At 37.9% G+C, this 16,696-nt stretch overlaps 1 protein-coding gene and 1 pseudogene across 5 annotated transcripts in view; one reads left to right on the plus strand and one right to left on the minus strand.

Moving 5' to 3' along the window:
* Positions 1–3,544: 3,544 nt before the first annotated feature.
* The window catches only part of IL33 (interleukin 33), a 128,665-nt gene continuing 115,513 nt past the window's right edge, over positions 3,545–16,696 (minus strand). For 4 of the 5 annotated variants that reach the window (XM_059888984.1, XM_059888985.1, NM_001075297.1 and 1 more), the window contains 6 exon segments: positions 11,863–11,985; positions 11,241–11,378; positions 9,978–10,085; positions 9,065–9,115; positions 8,134–8,231; positions 3,545–5,107 (listed from right to left, as the gene is read on the minus strand). In XM_059888984.1, coding sequence (XP_059744967.1) covers positions 4,901–5,107; positions 8,134–8,231; positions 9,065–9,115; positions 9,978–10,085; positions 11,241–11,378; positions 11,863–11,985 — 725 coding nt within the window. In that variant the 3' untranslated portion in view covers positions 3,545–4,900. 5 annotated transcript variants of the gene reach the window in all.
* On the plus strand, positions 13,857–15,084 carry LOC101902527 (mitochondrial import inner membrane translocase subunit Tim8 A-like; annotated as a pseudogene).

Genomic DNA, 16,696 nt, shown 5'->3' on the forward strand with positions numbered 1-16,696 from the left:
GATTTTCCAGGCAAGAGTACTGGAGTGGGGTGCCATTGCCTTCTCTGCCATTGTCTACTGCCATCACCTTAAACCAAACATCATTTTAAAAACTTGGATTATTGTAATAGCTCTCCAAATAATCTCTCCACTTCTTTTCTTCCTTCCTTCCTTCCAATCCACTGAATCTCGTCATCTTGCTCGAAAGTTTGATGGATTCCCTTTGCACATAGAGTAAAAACCAAATTTTTAACATGACTTATAAAACCCTGAATGATATGTTCCATGCCTAACATTTTAGCTTTATCCATCAATATTCACTCCCTTACCCCGTTCATGTGGGAACTGTTTTCCCAGTGTGAGTATTTTGCATCAGTAATATGGTACACTTGAGAAGACTTTACCAAGATCTAAAGAATTAATTTGTTGTTCCATCATGCAGTCCTGTCCAACTCTTTGTGACCCCATGGACTATAGCACACCAGGCTTCCCTGTCCTTCACTATCTCCTGCAGTTAGATCAGACTCATATCCATTGAGTTGATGATGCCATCCAACCATCTCATCCTCTGTCACCCACTTCTCTTTTTGCCCTCAATCTTTCCTAGCATCACGGTCTTTTCCACTGAGTTGGCTCTTCAAGTCAGGTGGCCAAAGTATTGGAGCTTCAGCTTCAGCATCAGTCCTTCCAATGATTACTCGGGGTTGATTTCCTTTAGGATTGACTGGTTTGATCTCCTTGCAGTCCAAGGGACTCTCAAGAGTCTTCTCCAGCACCACAGTTAGAAAGCATCAATTCTTTGGCACTCAGCCTTCTTCATGGTCCAACTCTCACTTCCATACATGACTACTGGAAAAACAATAGGTTTGACTATATGGATCTTTGTTGGCAAAGTGATTAACAGATGTTTGAGAAGAGAATGACATAGGACAAAGAAGTTTGGCATATTCTCTGAAAGATGTGTTCTGACAAAAGTTTGCTATAATCCTGAAATGAAGATACAAATAAGAACAGAATAAAATTAACTTGTCCTAGTTATAGATCACTGTGTGTCCTAGAAGGAAGATTAAAAGAAAAAAGAACATGTCCTCATGGTATTACACCCATTTATGGAAGATAAATTATGCATACATACATTGCTAGGCAGAATACAGTCAACTTCGTCACTACAGTCAGAGTCATCCATAAATCTTGAAAAGATAATAAGATGATGGAGACAACTGGATTTTGAAGGAAGCATGGGAAAGACATTGATAGAAAAGAATCAAGAAGATATATCAGATGTGAAAAAATAGACTGGTAGGAATGAACGTTTCAGGTAGAGGAGCAATAAGGAGTCTGCAGGAGAGAGGCATCCTTAGAAGACTAGCAGGTTTGGCCAAAGTGAGCCAACACCTGTTAAAGTTTAATATGAAAAAACAAAGGTGACTAATGCTAAATGTTAAATGTGTATGAGTTCCAAACTTTAATCTGAAAAGATAAATTGCTGAGCATCAGTCGAGTGGTTCTGAACTGGTGATGGAGTTGTGTTAAATCATCAATATCATGTAACTTAATTCTTTCTAGGAACAAAGGCACTTATATGACAGATGGTTACTGTTGCAAAGAGTTTAATCTACTGGAATCTTTTTAAAATGAGATATAATTGACATAACATTATATTAGTTCTAAGTGTGCTTTATAATGATTTGATATTTGTTTATATTGTAAAATGTAACAAATATATAATTATAAAATATTCTTCCATTCCAAGAAATTGGTATATCTTTCCATCTGTTTGTGTCTTCTTTGATTTATTTCATCAGCATCTTACAGTTTTTGGAGCACAGTTCTTTTGCCTTCTTCAGTTCAGTACAGTTTAGTTGCTCAGTCATGTCCAACTCTTTGCGACCCCATGGACTACAGCACACCAGGCATCCCTGTCCGTCACCAACTCCTGGAATCTACTCAAACTCATGTCCATTGAGTCAGTGATGCCATCCAACCATCTCATCCTCTGTCATCCCCTTCTCCTCCTGTCTTCAATCTTTCTTAGCATCAGGGTCTTTTCAAATGAGTCAGTTCTTCACATCAAGTGGCCAAAGTATTGGAGTTTCAGCTTCAGCATCAGTCCTTCCAATGAACACCCAGGACTGATTTTCTTTAGGATGGACTGGTTGGATGTCCTTGCAGTCCAAGGAACTCTCAAGAGTCTTCTCCAATACCACAGTTCAAAAGCATCAGTTCTTCAGCACTCAGCTTTCTTTATAGTCTAACTCTCACATCCATACAAGACTACTGGAAAAACCAAAGCTTTGACTAGACAGACCTTTGTTGATAAAGTAATGTCTGTGCTTTTTAACATGCTGTCTAGGTTGATCATGGCTTTTCTTTCAAGGAGCAAGCATCTTTAATTTCATGGCTGCATCTGCAGTAATTTTGGAGCCCAAGAAAATAAATTCTGTCACTGTTTCCCCATCTATTTGCCATAAAGTGATGGGACCAGATTCCATGATCTTAGTTTTTTGAATGTTGAGTTTTAAGCCAACTTTTTCCACTCTCCTCTTTCACTTTTATCAAGAGGTTCATTAGTTCTTCTTCACTTTCTGCCATAAGGGTGGTGTCATCTGCATATCTGAGATTATTGATAGTTCTCCTGGCAATCATGATTCCAGCTTGTGTTTCATCCAGCCCAGCGTTTCTCATGATGTATTCTGCATAGAAGTTAAATAAGCAGGGTGACAATATACAGCTTTGACGTACTCCTTTTCCTATTTGGAACCAGTCTGTTGTTCCATGTCCAGTTCTAACTGTTGCTTCCTGACCTGCATACAAGTTTCTCAAGAGGCAGGTTAGGTGGTCTGGTATTCCCATCTCTTTCAGAATTTTCCAGTTTTCTTGTGATCCACACAGTCAAAGGCTTTGGCATAGTCAATAAAGCAGAAATAGATGTTTTTCTGGAGCTCTCTTGCTTTTTCCATGATCCAGCAGATGTTGGCAATTGATGTCTGCCTTTTCTAAAACCAGCTTGAACATCTGAAAGTTCACAGTTCACGTACTGTTGAAGCCTGGCTTGGAGAATTTTGAGCATTACTTTGCTAGCATGTGAGATGAGTGCAATTGTGCGGTAGTTTGAGCATTCTTTGGCATTGCTTTTATCCACCATCAAAACACAGGCATCTAAGTGACAAAAACCACCATACATTTGAATATTTTAATCAAATAACACTGACTATAGCGATGACAGAAAGTGTTTTTTAAAGGAAAATTAATCATGTAAAATAAGAAAACCAGGTTGGAAGTCTTAGGTTAAAATTATAATGCAAGTATGTGTTGGCTGTTTGATCTTGGGTTTAAGTCACTGAATACCTACTTTGTGCTGGCCACCATGATGGGCACTGGGAGTGCAAAAATGAAAAAGACACAATCTCTTCTCTGGAAAATTTTACTTAATTTTGAATCACCAAAAATATTAGAGAAATAACTTCCTCCACTTACTAGCATTGATGGATTAGGGTATGTGTACTTTCACTTAAGAATTTCACAATATTGAGTCATTTTATGACAAAATCACTCTGGTCTCATATGCTTTTGAAAAACACAGTTTATTTAAGAATATGAACAATGTAATGGATATATTTGGTTACTTAATAGTAATCATTTTAAGTATATTATACAGATACACATCATCAACATTTAGTGTTTTTCAGAGGGAATGATATAGATTCTGTTTTTATTGTTGTTTTTATAGTTAAATTATTGACAAAGTAATGAAACAAAGATATATTGTTCTATAAGTTTTTGCCCTCATATAGTAATTCCCAGCCTCTTTTATGTTGCACCAGCAGTTATAGTCAATATATCTCAACAACTTAAAAAGCCTGCACTTTCAGAAAAAGTCTTATTTTGTAAGTATTTTGTCATTATGTTTATCATTTATTGTCAGTATTACACCTATGAAAAATTACAGTAGAAATTGCAAAGGTTTTAAAATAAGCAAAAACTAGTAGTTGAGAAATGTTATTATATGATTGACTATAAACTTTAGTACCTTAGTAACAATAAAACACAAAGATGTTTAATGAAAAATATTGCCACCAATAGGTTTATGTAAAATTCTACAGCATCAGGTAGAAAAAGCAGAGTAAACATATTGGCATGAGAGATCAGGTGATGTAGAAGTGAGGTCAGGGAGTACAAAAGGACACAGTTGGTCAAAAGAAAAGAGGAAGGAACAAGTCACACATTCCATAGTAAGCAGGGTCATTGGAAAATCAGACAATAAAAGGAATTGTGCATGTGAGAAGAAAGGATTAGAAAAAATTTTGTTTAAGGTGATGAATATATCAAAAGTCATGGGTTCCTGAAAGTCAGGGTCAGAAGGACATATGAGGGATAGCCAGTTATTGAAATTGTAATATTAATCCTGTGTCCCATGTAAGCTCTAGTAGGCTGAGGACTCCTGGCCCTTCCATAGCACTTGCAGTCCATGGTACTTGGATGCCTGAACATATGTTGTGGCTCAATGCTTCAAAAAAAATTCTAGTTTGTTAGATATTCCTAATAATTTCAGTTTTATGTCTGAAATAAAATTTATTTTACTTTCTAATGTAAGAATGCCTTACTTAAAGTTAATGCAATCTATAAAAATTGGAATTTTAAAAATGAGAGATGAAATTATTCACTTTTAAATACTAGATTTAATTTTCTTAATTTTAAAATTATTCTTGCCTTTTCACATATTCATATTACCTGCTTAGCCATTTAGGCATCTGAAATTTTGAGTATTTATAAACAATCTTGATGTTTTACTCTGGTTGTGAAATGGTCAATCTGTAGAGCTTCGAGTTGTCTTTTTATTAGTGCCTCTGTCTCTTTATATCTCATCTTTTTTGCAGTGGTAGCTATTTGGGCTACTCAACCCAAGATCTGCAGCTTTCCATCACATTAAGTTTGAGAGCTTAAATGTGATATTCTGTGAATTTGAATCCTCAGGGTGTTCCCCTCTTTTAATTAGAGCTAGTTGGTTATCCTTTACTCCTAGAAACACTCCAGGATTGCTCTTACATTCAAATGAAACACACTGGGAGGACGTCTCATGAAGGACAAAGAAGGTTTGTTCTGGCAACTGGTTTTCACATTTTTGTAGCTGAGGAAAACAAGAGAGAAAGTAACCAATATGTGAGTGGGAAGTTCAGAGTCAACTTTACATCCCTGTGTTGAAAACTAAAACAGAATAATTATTCATAACTTGATATTTCTAGCAAGCCTGCTTACTGGATAGGGGATAGGAAGTGGGGAGGAAGTGAGCAGAGGGCCCAAGTAGGGGAATTTGATTTGATTCACTGATAGTATATTTTGAGAGACATAATGGCTTAGAATAAGTGGATCTTCATGCAGTAGTTCTGGATTCATACTTCTCTTTTTGCCATGTGGTATCTTTGAGAACTAGACACTTTGCTTTATGTTTCAAGTCTCAAGTTTTTATTGCAGCCAGTTTTCTAGTTCAACCCCTAACTTACCCATAGATATGTGAGTGATATAAATGAGTATTATTTTAAGTTATCAAGTGGTTCGTTACACAGTGTATCTGACCAATACAATGACTTCATAAGAGAGAATTACTGTGAGAATTAAATAAGATAGTACTTAACCTTTAGCACACAACTTGGTATATATAATAAAGCTCATTAGGAGTCAGCTTGTATTGTTGAGTAATTATATATGCCAAACACTGTTATATAAACTTAGAAATGTTTTGTTAAGGGAGATGCATCCAGAGTTTACATTAGTACCTTGCATGGCTATACTGCTCTTGTTGTTCAGTCACCAAGTCGTGTCCAACTCTGTGATTTAATGAACTGCAGCACGCCAGGCTTCCCTGTCCTTCACTATCTCCCTGAGTTTGCTCAGACTCATGTCCATTGAGTCAGTGATGCCATCCATTTTACCCTCTGTTGTCCCCTTCTTCTCCTGCCCTCTATCTTTTCTGGCATCAAGGTCTTTCCCAGGGTATCGGCTCTTCAAATCAGATGACCAAAGTATTAGAGCTTCAGCTTCAGCATCAATTCTTCTAATGAATATTCAGAGTTGATATCCTTTAGGATTGACTGATTTGATCACCTTGTTGTCCAAGGAACTCTCAAGAGTCTTCTCCAGCACCACAGTTCGAAAGCATCAATTCTTTTGTGTTCAGCCTTCTTTATGGTCCAACTCTCCCATCTGTACATGACTAATGGAAAGGCCTTAGCTTTGGCTATATGGACCTTTGTAGGCAAAGTGATGTTTCTTTTTTTTAACAGACTATCTGGGTTTGTCATAGCTTTTCTTCCAAGGTACAAGTGTCATTTAATTTCATAGCTGCAATCACCATCTACAGTGATTTTGGAGCCCAAGAAGATAAGTCTGTCACTGTTTTCATTTTATCCCCATCAATTTGCCATGAAGTCATGGGACCAATACCATGATCTTAGTTTTTTGAATGTTGAGTTTTAAGCCAGCTTTTTCACTCTTCTCTTTAACCTTCCTCAAGAGGCTGTTTAGTTCCTCTTTGCTTTCTGCCATTAGGGTGGTTGTCATCTGCATGTCTGAGGTTATTGATATTTCTCCTGGCAATCTTGATTCCATCCTGTGCTTCATTCAGCCCAGCATTTCACATGATGTACTCTGCATATAAGTTAAATAAGCAGGGTGACAATATAGAGCCTTGATGTACTTCTTTCCTTAGTTTGAACCAGTCCATTGTTCCATGGCTGGTTCTAACTGTTGCTTCTTGACCTGCATACAGGTTTCTCAGGAGGCAGGTCAGGTGGTCTGGTATTCCCATCTCTTTAAGAATACTCCACAGTTTGTTATGATCCACAGAGTCAAAGGCTTTAGCCTAGTCAATGAAGGCAAAAGATGATGTTTTCCTGGCATCCCCTTGCTTTTTATATGATCCAACAGATGTTGGCAATTTGATCTCTGGTTCCTCTGCCTTTTCTAAATCCAGCTTGTACATCTTCAAGTTCTCAGTTCACATATTGTTGAGCATTACCTTGCTGGCATGTGAAACAAGCACAATTGTGCAATAGTTTGAACATTCTTTGGCAGGGCCCTTCTTTGGGATTGGAATGAAAACTGACCTTTTCCAGTCCTATGGCCACTGTTGAGTTTTCCAAATTTGCTGGCATATTGAGTGCAGCACTTTCACAGCATCATCTTTTAGGATTTTAAATAGCTCTGCTGGAATCCTATCACCTCCACTGGCTTTGTTTGTAGTGATGCTTCCTAAGGCCTGCTTGACTTCATACTCCAGGATGTCTGGCTGTAGGTGAGTAATCACGCCATTGTGGTTATCTGGGTCGTTAAGATCTTTTTTTTGTACAATTCTTCTATGTATTCTTGCCGCCTCTTCTTAGTATCTTCTGCTTCTGTTAGGCCCATACCTTTTCTGTCTTTTATTGTGTCCATCTTTGCATGAAATGTTCCCTTGGTATCTCTAATTTTCTTGAAGAGATCTCTAGTCTTTTCCATTCTATTGTTTTCCTCTATTTCTTTTCATTGTTCACTTATCATGACCAACATAACAGTTCTATTTACTAACTGAGGAAGACAGGGAAGTGAATCCTGTGATTAGAATGTAGGTTGTTATGCTATCTCTATATCTTGGCATATGGAAATGTTTATGAACCCACCCCTTTAGCAGTTTCAGACTATAAAATGACTTTTCAGTTGCCCAAGATAATGATATTTTACAAGGAAAGACTGCCTGGAAGAAAACAGCAGTTCCTACAGCCAAATAGAAAGGATTTTATATCATTCTATTCAGCAGTGCTTCTCAAACTTTAATGAGTCTATGTACCTATGAGTACCTATGTACCCAGGAGTACCTATGAGTCTCCTGGAGATTTGTTAAAATGCTTATTTTGATTCAGTTGTGAGGGAGTCTGAAAGTCTACATTTCTAACAAGCTCCCAGGTAATGCTGCACTGCTGGCAGAGACCAGACTTTCAGTAGGAAGGCTACACATGCCAATTTTACTCCCTTCCCTATTTCAGAAGCAAGGTATTAATTGTAACTGATTTTGTTTTATTTACAATATTACAAACAAAACTTCTTTGAAGTACCGCCAACCCCCAAATCTGCACAGATGAGTAGAGTCAATCATGACAATTAGGTGCATGTTTCTGTTACCTCCACAGAGTGCTCCTTACTGTTGGCATGCAGCAAGAAGTCTTTGTCTTTTGTGGGGCTCAGGTTTACCATTAACTTCCGATGACTGCCACCATCATCTTGCAATTAAAACACACAAATTATAAAGTTAAGAACTGTAACTCATTTTAATTTAAATGAATTTAACACCCAGGAAAAGAGACCAAGATGTAAAATGACTATTTCATTCACCAACACATCTATTAGAAATATTTGTACCCAGATAAAACTAAAGAGTCATTGGACAGTAAGGTGTAATTCTAAGGCCCTTTAGGAGAGAAGTTAGTTTTCTTATATGCTTTCTAATAGTAGAATTGAGACTCTAATGGGTATTGCTCTCAGTGTCAGCTTCCGTGTCTGCATAGAAAGCCACTGATAGTTGTCTCCCAATATCTAACTCCTCTAGAATATTTCCAAGCCTGCCTTATGTAGCAATATGTCTTAGTTCTGACCAACATGAGGTGAATGGTACAACTTCCAGGTTGTGTTCTTAAAGGAAATAAAACTCATAGTTTGTCTTCCTCTGTCCTTCTGATAAGATATTTCATGGTGGCAAGGAATCTTGAATCATGTAGATGCTACAGAGCCACAAAGATGAAAGGAGCTTGGTCCCTGGGCAACATGTTGAACTGCCATTATGCCCTAGCTAAAACAGAAATAAAATTTGTGTAACTTAAGACACTGTTATTCTGAATCTCTGTTAAATGCAGCCAGTTTGTCCTAATTATTAAACTGCAAAATGGATGAGATGGAATAAGTCCTTTTAAAATCTAAAATCCAATATTTTTTACCATGAACTGGGTAGGAGAGAACCTTCTGAGACACCTTCCTTTCCCATGGAACATGTTTGGATTTGTCTTTACCCCTAAATTTAAGAATTCTAGCCCCAGAGCTACCCAGCTTCCCAAATTACCTGTTTCACTTGAGGGGAATTGGGAATCATAGTAACGGAGTAACACCTTGTCTGAAAGAGAATGCATAAAATCCCTTTAGTGAGATATAATTTTATCAAATGATTTCGGTTTCAACATATATAACATCAGAAAACATCCTCTTATTATGTGTCAATAAAAGCAAAACTTTTGTGGCTTTGAGAAAGGTCTTAAAAATGTATAAATATGCTCTGAGGATTTCTCCAACAATGTTGGTATTAAAATATTTAAAATGTTGTTCATAGCATTGGTATACTCTTTTGCTAAAATTACACTCTATTCTATGCTATGCTATGCTAAGTCACTTCAGTCGTGTCCGACTCTGTGTGACCCCATAGACGGCAGCCCACCAGGCTCCCCCATCCCTGGGATTCTCCAGGCAAGAATACTGGAGTGAGTTGACATTTCCTTCTTCAGTGCATGAAAGTGAAAAGTGAAAGTGAAATCGCTCAGTCGTGTCCGACTCTTCGCGACCCCATGGACTGCAGCCCACCAGGCTCCTCCTTCCATGGGATTTTCCTGGCAAGAGTACTGGAATGGGGTGCCATTGCCTTCTCTGGAATTACACTCTAGTGGTATTGATAAAACTGGAAAGACCTAGTAGATATTAATAATTTAATGACAGTAAATATGTGTGGTACTTCCTTCCATATTTCACAACAGATGCGACTTCTCAATATCATCATTCTTCCTTGATGAACCCTGAATAAGCTTCTGAATCCTCCCCAATACAGTGATATTCAAGCATCTATTGCCAGTGCATTGGAGTAAGCACATAGCATGAAATCTATTAGCCATATCTGAGTTAATCTATTGTTTACAGTTTGCTAAGTTTATTAACTTTTACTTTACTAGTCATCATTATATTATTATAGACAAAAGGAAATAGTCTACCTTTCTCTTGGTTGTCTATCAAGTCCTCCACATAGATCTCATAGCTTCCATCCTCCAAAACAAAAGTAATGAACTGATCGTTGTATGTACTCAGGGAAGCAGAATGTTCTGTAACAAGTAAAAATCTTGTCATTAAGAATTTAAAAATTTGTTTCCATGAAAAATCTTTTGGAAATTAAGAAACCTTCTAAATGTGTTGTGGTTTTTTTTTGTTTGTTTGTCTTTGCAATTTGAGTTGTACTTTGTCTATCACCGTTGAATAGATGAAAGTCTCAGACACAAACTTAACATAGCTCAAAGGTTGAGCTACGTTATGGGATCGTAAGATGCTAACCATCTGCATGAAGGAGATCAAAGATGCTAGCCTCCTGTGTGAAGGCCGTGGGAGGCCATATTAGTGTGCTTAAGGGGAGGGTTTGATGGGGAGAAAGAAACCGGAAAAGTGATAGACGTTGCCTGAAGAAAACTCTGCTTCTTAATTTATATGATCTAGGGAACTGTGGACAACAGGGGACTGTATTTTGATAGACATGGATAAGTGAATACCCATCTATAAAGATGGAGTTACTTGGAGACTTTCAACAATCCTGGAGGATGCAAGTGTGAGCCTCATTTTGTCTTCTGGCTAAAAAAACTGCAACACTTAAATCAGTACTCTCAATTTTTTTAATATATCAGCACATGCAAAAAATGATATTTCTGCAGCATGCTGGGGTAAACTGGGTCAGATTTAGAGACTACATATATAGGCCCTAGAGGAAAAAAAATTATATTTTATTTATAGTGCAAAATTATGCTAAAGAAAATAATATATAAAACATTAAGAACTTTAAATATTGAATTTATTCACATGTGTGTGATATAATTTAAAACAATCAACAATTATTTAAAATTTTTGAGTTGAAATTGTATTTGAAAATATAATAGCTCTTCCTTTTCTTTCATTGTCAAAATGTTGAAATTTGGAGAGATAATGTGTTTTTTTCCCCCCCAAAAAGGATAATATATTTTTCTCAGGAATTATGTAGATGAAATTCCAATCCATAGCAAGCATTTCAAAACAATAGTATAGTTCTGACTATAGAGTGCACAAGTACTGTTACAGCAGATACCCTGTACTACTTTGGATACCACTTAAAAAGGACAGAAGTTTCTGATATACATGAAATTGTAGAGTTGGGGCTGCTTCTTGCACCAGCACTTGTGAGGGTCCCATGTCCTGCCTCTCTTCTCACCCTCACACACCCCTGTGACCAATCTTACCTTTGATACTTGGAAGGCCAGTTGCTGTAGTGTATGGGACCATCGTTTTACCCAAGGTGAAGCCCTGCTCCACAGACTGTTGAAGGTGGTTCAGCTGCTCACAGGCAACTAATGCCAGATGCTCTTTGTACTTCTCAGCTGCAGGACGGGGGTGGGGATAGGAGTGGACTGTCAGTCCTCACTCAGTGCAGACCCCTTCCCATCACCCCTTTGAGGACTTCCAGTCAAGGCTGCTTGCTCACAGTGATGACTGACCCCAGGGCTTTGGTCATGCTATGGTCTGAAGGGATCAATACTTTCTACATACTTTTATCCCAATAGGACACACTCATTGGAGTCCAGGCATTAAATGAAAGAAAAAACATTTAAAAATATTATAAAATATATTTATAATTTTGTATCCTCTATTTTTACTTAACATGATATAACCATTTCTTCCACACTATTAAAAACTTTATATGCCCTTCTGAAAATGACTAAAAAATAGTTTCTCATCCTTACTCTTTTCCAGAAGGAATTTGGGTGAGGAAGGAAATTACGTATCTTGATGTGATAAGTGAAGGCAAATCAACGCCCATCATTATGTTGAAAAATTATCAGGAAATGCATAGTTTCTCCTTACCTGTTAATGAATGCCTTTTGGTGGTTTCTTTCCTAAAGTAACAGACCTTTTTTTCTATTTTAAGGCCAGAGCGTAGCTGCATATAGTATATCTGACAAACTTCTTCAGCCTTCTGTTGGGATTCTAAGTAATTGAAAAAATCGTGATACCATTTCATTCCATCCTTCTTTATCCTTTTACAAACCCTGAGTGTAGCAGATCAAGAAAGCAACCACAGTCCACAGTATCTTATCACAAACCTTCGGGCCAGTTGTTTTTCAAAATTCAGAGTTTTTTTAGATTTTAAGATTGTCATGTAGAATACATATTGTCTATAACTAGCACACCCAGCAGGGACTAGGGGAGCACACCCAGCAGGGACTAGGGGAGCACCTCATAATAAAAAATTAATAACTTTATAGTGAGCACAGGAAAATATACATTAAGTGAAATAAATAAAGACATCATGTTGGTTTAGGTCAGGATTTAACTGTTAATGCTGCTGCTGCTGCTAAGTCGCTTCAGTCGTGTCCGACTCTGTGCGACCCCGTGGTCGGCAGCCCACAAGGCTCCCCCATCCCTGGGATTCTCCAGGCAAGAACTGGAAATGAATTCAGGCCATATTTTGCTATCAAATGAGTTATGAAAAGTTTTAGGTCTTTAGAAAAAATTTTGGTTTAAAAACTGACATAAGAGTGTGTGGCTCTACATCCAACATATATCAATCTTTGCCTAGCTGGCAGGGAGCTCTTTGGTTATATGAAATCTATAATCCTTTCTACTTATCTAGAATCTATTTTTAATAATTTTAGAGAGATGACTATAGTCTGTAAAGGTTATTAAGAATAGCTGACCCGTCTAGTCAAGGCTATGGTTTTTCCAGTGGTCATGTATGGATGTGAGAGTTGGACTGTGAAGAAAGCTGAGCACTGACGAATTGATGCTTTTGAACTGTGGTGTTGGAGAAAACTCTCAAGAGTCCTTTGGACTGCAAGGAGATCCAACTAGTCCATTCTAAAGGACATCAGTCCTGGGTGTTCTTTGGAAGGAATGATGCTAAAGCTGAAACTCCAATACTTTGGCCACTTCATGTGAAGAGTTGACTCATTGGAAAAGACTCTGGTGCTGGGAGGGATTGGGGGCAGGAGGAGAAGGGGATGACAGAGGATGAGATGGCTGGATGGCATCACCGACTGGATGGACATGAGTTTGAGTGAACTCCGGGAGTTGGTGATGGACAGGGAGGCCTGGCATGCTGCAATTCATGGGGTCACAAAGAGTCAGACACAACTGAGTGACTGAACTGAACTGAACTGAACTGACCCAGGTCAGGGAGCTTTTTGACTATGTTTTCTTCTAGGAGTTTCATGGTTTCAGGTCTTACATTTAAGTCTTTAATTCACTGTGAGTTAATTTTTGTGAGTGGTGTAGATAGGGATTGTTTCATGCTTTTACATGTTATAATCCAGTTTTCCCAGCACCATTTATTGAAGAGACTGTTTTTATTCCATTGAGTATTCTTGGCTTCCTTGTCAAATATTAGTGTGTCTACAGTGGGCCAAGCACTGTGCATAATTTTCATTTAAACCTTCACAAATAATATTACAAGGTAGGTATTATTCATTTCATTTTACAAATGATGATTTGAAGTTCTTAGCAGTCATGATATTTGCCAAAGTTCTGATGAGAAGTTGTGACTCAAGTGTGTCTAATATCAAAGCTATACCTCCATCTACTCCATCTAAGAAAATGCTATATTGCAATTTTAGAGACTAACAAAACACAAACTGAAATTAAATCAGTTGAAGTAAAAAAAATCAGTTATTCATTAATTCTTATTTAATTTATCCAAATAAAAATTAAAATTTCAAATAAAAATTAAACTTGCCACTTGAAAATCATTTTTAAAAAAGCCTTTAAAAGTCAAATAGAAAAGAAAGTGATAACACCTAGGTGATAAGATCTCGATTTTCAAAATTATAGCCAATGGGTGGTTCCGGTTCCACCGCGGAGACACGTGAAGGTCGGTGAGTTGGTGTGGAGTTGGTCTCCGCACGTGTGACCGCGGTGGGATGGATTCCTCCTCGTCTTGCTCCGCGGCGGGTTTGGGCTCGGTAGACCCGCAGCTGCTTTCGACCTTTCATTGAGGTGGAGACACAGAAGCAGCGCTTCCAGCAGCTGGTGCACCAGATGACGGAACTTTGTTGGGAAAAGTGCATGGACAAGCCTGGGCCAAAGTTGGACAGTCGGGCTGAGGCCTGTTTTTGAACTGCGTTGAGCGCTTCATTGACACAAGCCAATTCATCTTGAATCGACTGGAACAGACTCAGAAATCCAAGCCAGTCTTCTCAGAAAGCCTTTCTGACTGACCTCAGCATTACCTCTTTGGAAAAGGAAGGTAGTTCAAGAGATGAAGAGCAGTTGATGGGGTAGTTGAAGAAAAGGCTATGGGGGAGTTGGCCCCCACCTTTGTCACTCTTGGGACATCCTGTCATCTGAGAATGAACAAAGACCAATTTTTGATGTGGGGGATTTGAGGGTCAGATGTATTTGGGGTTGTGTTTTTATAATGCTAATCTTGTGAAACAATTGACAGATGAATGAAAAACTCTACTAGATGCATATTACTGTTTGTGGGATGATGCTTTTCTTGTAGTCCCATTAACTGCTTCCTATAATTTTAATGGTGGAATTGCTCTATAATTTGATACTGGGACCGGATAGGTAATAATCTGTTATTTGTGTGGATTCATTTCAGATTTTGGGGGAGATCAGTATACATCTTTGTGTCTCTCAGAAATGGCAGCAGTAGGGGAAGAGTAATTTGGTACTCAACTGTAGGCCTCCTTATCCAGTGTTTAATTATCAGTGCTGGAAAAAATATATTTCAACTTTCTAGATTCTCTGTCTCCCTTATACCATGATTCACTTAAATATCTATATGACATATGATCTCGAGCTAGTACAGGTTGCCTGAGAGTCTAGAGGCCTTTAGTTAAAGGAATCTAGCCAGTGAACATAATTTTCATACTAAACTGCAACAAGGAAGAAGTTAACTTACCCTGTGTATCAGGGTTCAAAAAATTTTAATGATGTGCCTCAATGAAAAAAATTAAGATTTGGGCCAGTCAGAAACTAACAGCAGTATCAGGTCGAGGTGCATGCCTAATGTAAATCAGTGTAGTTTCCATTTACTGCATCTTTTAATGACTGAAATAAATGCTACAAGATTCAAAAAAAAAATTATAGCCAATGAATTATCAAGAAATTTATACAATATAGCCAAATTCAATAATTGACAGTAATTCAGAAAATGAAAATAATTACTTGTGATTTTCAGATATATCCTATGATCTTTTTTTAAATTCTGTAGATTTGCCTTCCTAATATGATTATCAAAATTAAGTGGAATAAACTTTTGTTAGTTACTGGTTTGACTTTTCTATATCTTGCCTCCAATTCGGATGAACATCTACCTTTAGGTGTCTTCAACTGTTTGAACAGGGTAAGGCCATTTAATCGTACTCATTTGCCCTGGAAATTCCTAATATTCCTTTATAACTTTAGATATGTCAACTGTGGTATTTTACATGTATTTAAGGCAAAGATAATTTACAAAGCTGTGCCAGAGTCAACCCTGAACTTGGTCTCCTGACAATAATTTAATACAATATGTTATAAATTGTATGTTTTGTGCTGATCTTAGCCTGTTAATAATAACCAATGTTGGATTTGGACTGGCCCTTAATGTTCTTATTATGATTGCAAAATGCCCTTCAGCAATAACCACCAGGAAATTGAAGAAATAAAGGTTAATTATTTGTTGTTGTTGTTTAGTCACTCAGTTGTGTCCGACTCTTTGTAACCCCATGGACTGCAGCACACCAGGCTTCCCTGTCCTTCACCATCTCCCAGAGTTTGTTCAAACTCAAGTCCATTGAGTCAGTGATGCCATTCAACCATCTCATCCTCTGTCATCCCCTTTTCTTCCTGCCTACAATCTTCCCCAGCATCAGGGCCTTTTTCAATGAGTCAGTTCTTCACATCAGGTGGCCAAAATCTTGGAATTTCAGCTTCAGCATCAGTTCTTCCAATGAATATTCAGGGTTGATTTCCTTTAGGATTGACTGGTTTGATCTTCTTGCAGTCCAAGGGACTCTTAAGAGTCTCCTCCAACGTCACAGTTTAAAAGCATCAATTCTTTGGCACTCAGCCTTCCTTATGGTCTAATTCTCACATCCATACATGACTATTGGAAAACCCATAGCTCTGACTATAATTATAGGATTTGGAAATTACACTGCATATCTGGGACCACACAGAGAGGTCACAGGTAGAGAGAGTGCATGGGCCTGAGGTTCTGCTTTTTATTGGGATTGAGTGTGTGATCCTAGGATAGTGAGAGCTCACTGTTTATTGGTGAATTTAAAATATACAAGCAGGAATTTAAAGCATGGGAAGAGTAGGAAAAAAAAAAAAAAGCAAGTAGTCCAAACTGTCAGTTATGGAAATCAACCAAGATCTTCTGATCTTTATCTAGTTTTGTGACTGGCTGTGTATATTTGGGCTTCTCTGGTAGCTCAGTTGGTAAAGAATCTGCCTGCAATGCAGGAGACCCCGGTTTGATTCCTGGGTCAGAAAGATCCACTGGGGAAGGAATAGGCTACCCACACCAGTATTCTTGGGCTTCCTTTATGGCTCAGCTGATAAAGAATCTGCCTGCAATGTGGGAGACTTGGGTTCGATCACTGGGTTGGGAAGATCCAACAGAGAAGGGAAAGGCTACCCACTCCAGTATTCTGGCCTGGAAAATTCCATGGACTATATGTGTGTTTATTTGAGATGATCATTTTTG

Source organism: Bos taurus, chromosome 8 (genome assembly GCF_002263795.3).
Source record: "Bos taurus isolate L1 Dominette 01449 registration number 42190680 breed Hereford chromosome 8, ARS-UCD2.0, whole genome shotgun sequence".
NCBI lineage: Eukaryota > Metazoa > Chordata > Mammalia > Artiodactyla > Bovidae > Bos > Bos taurus.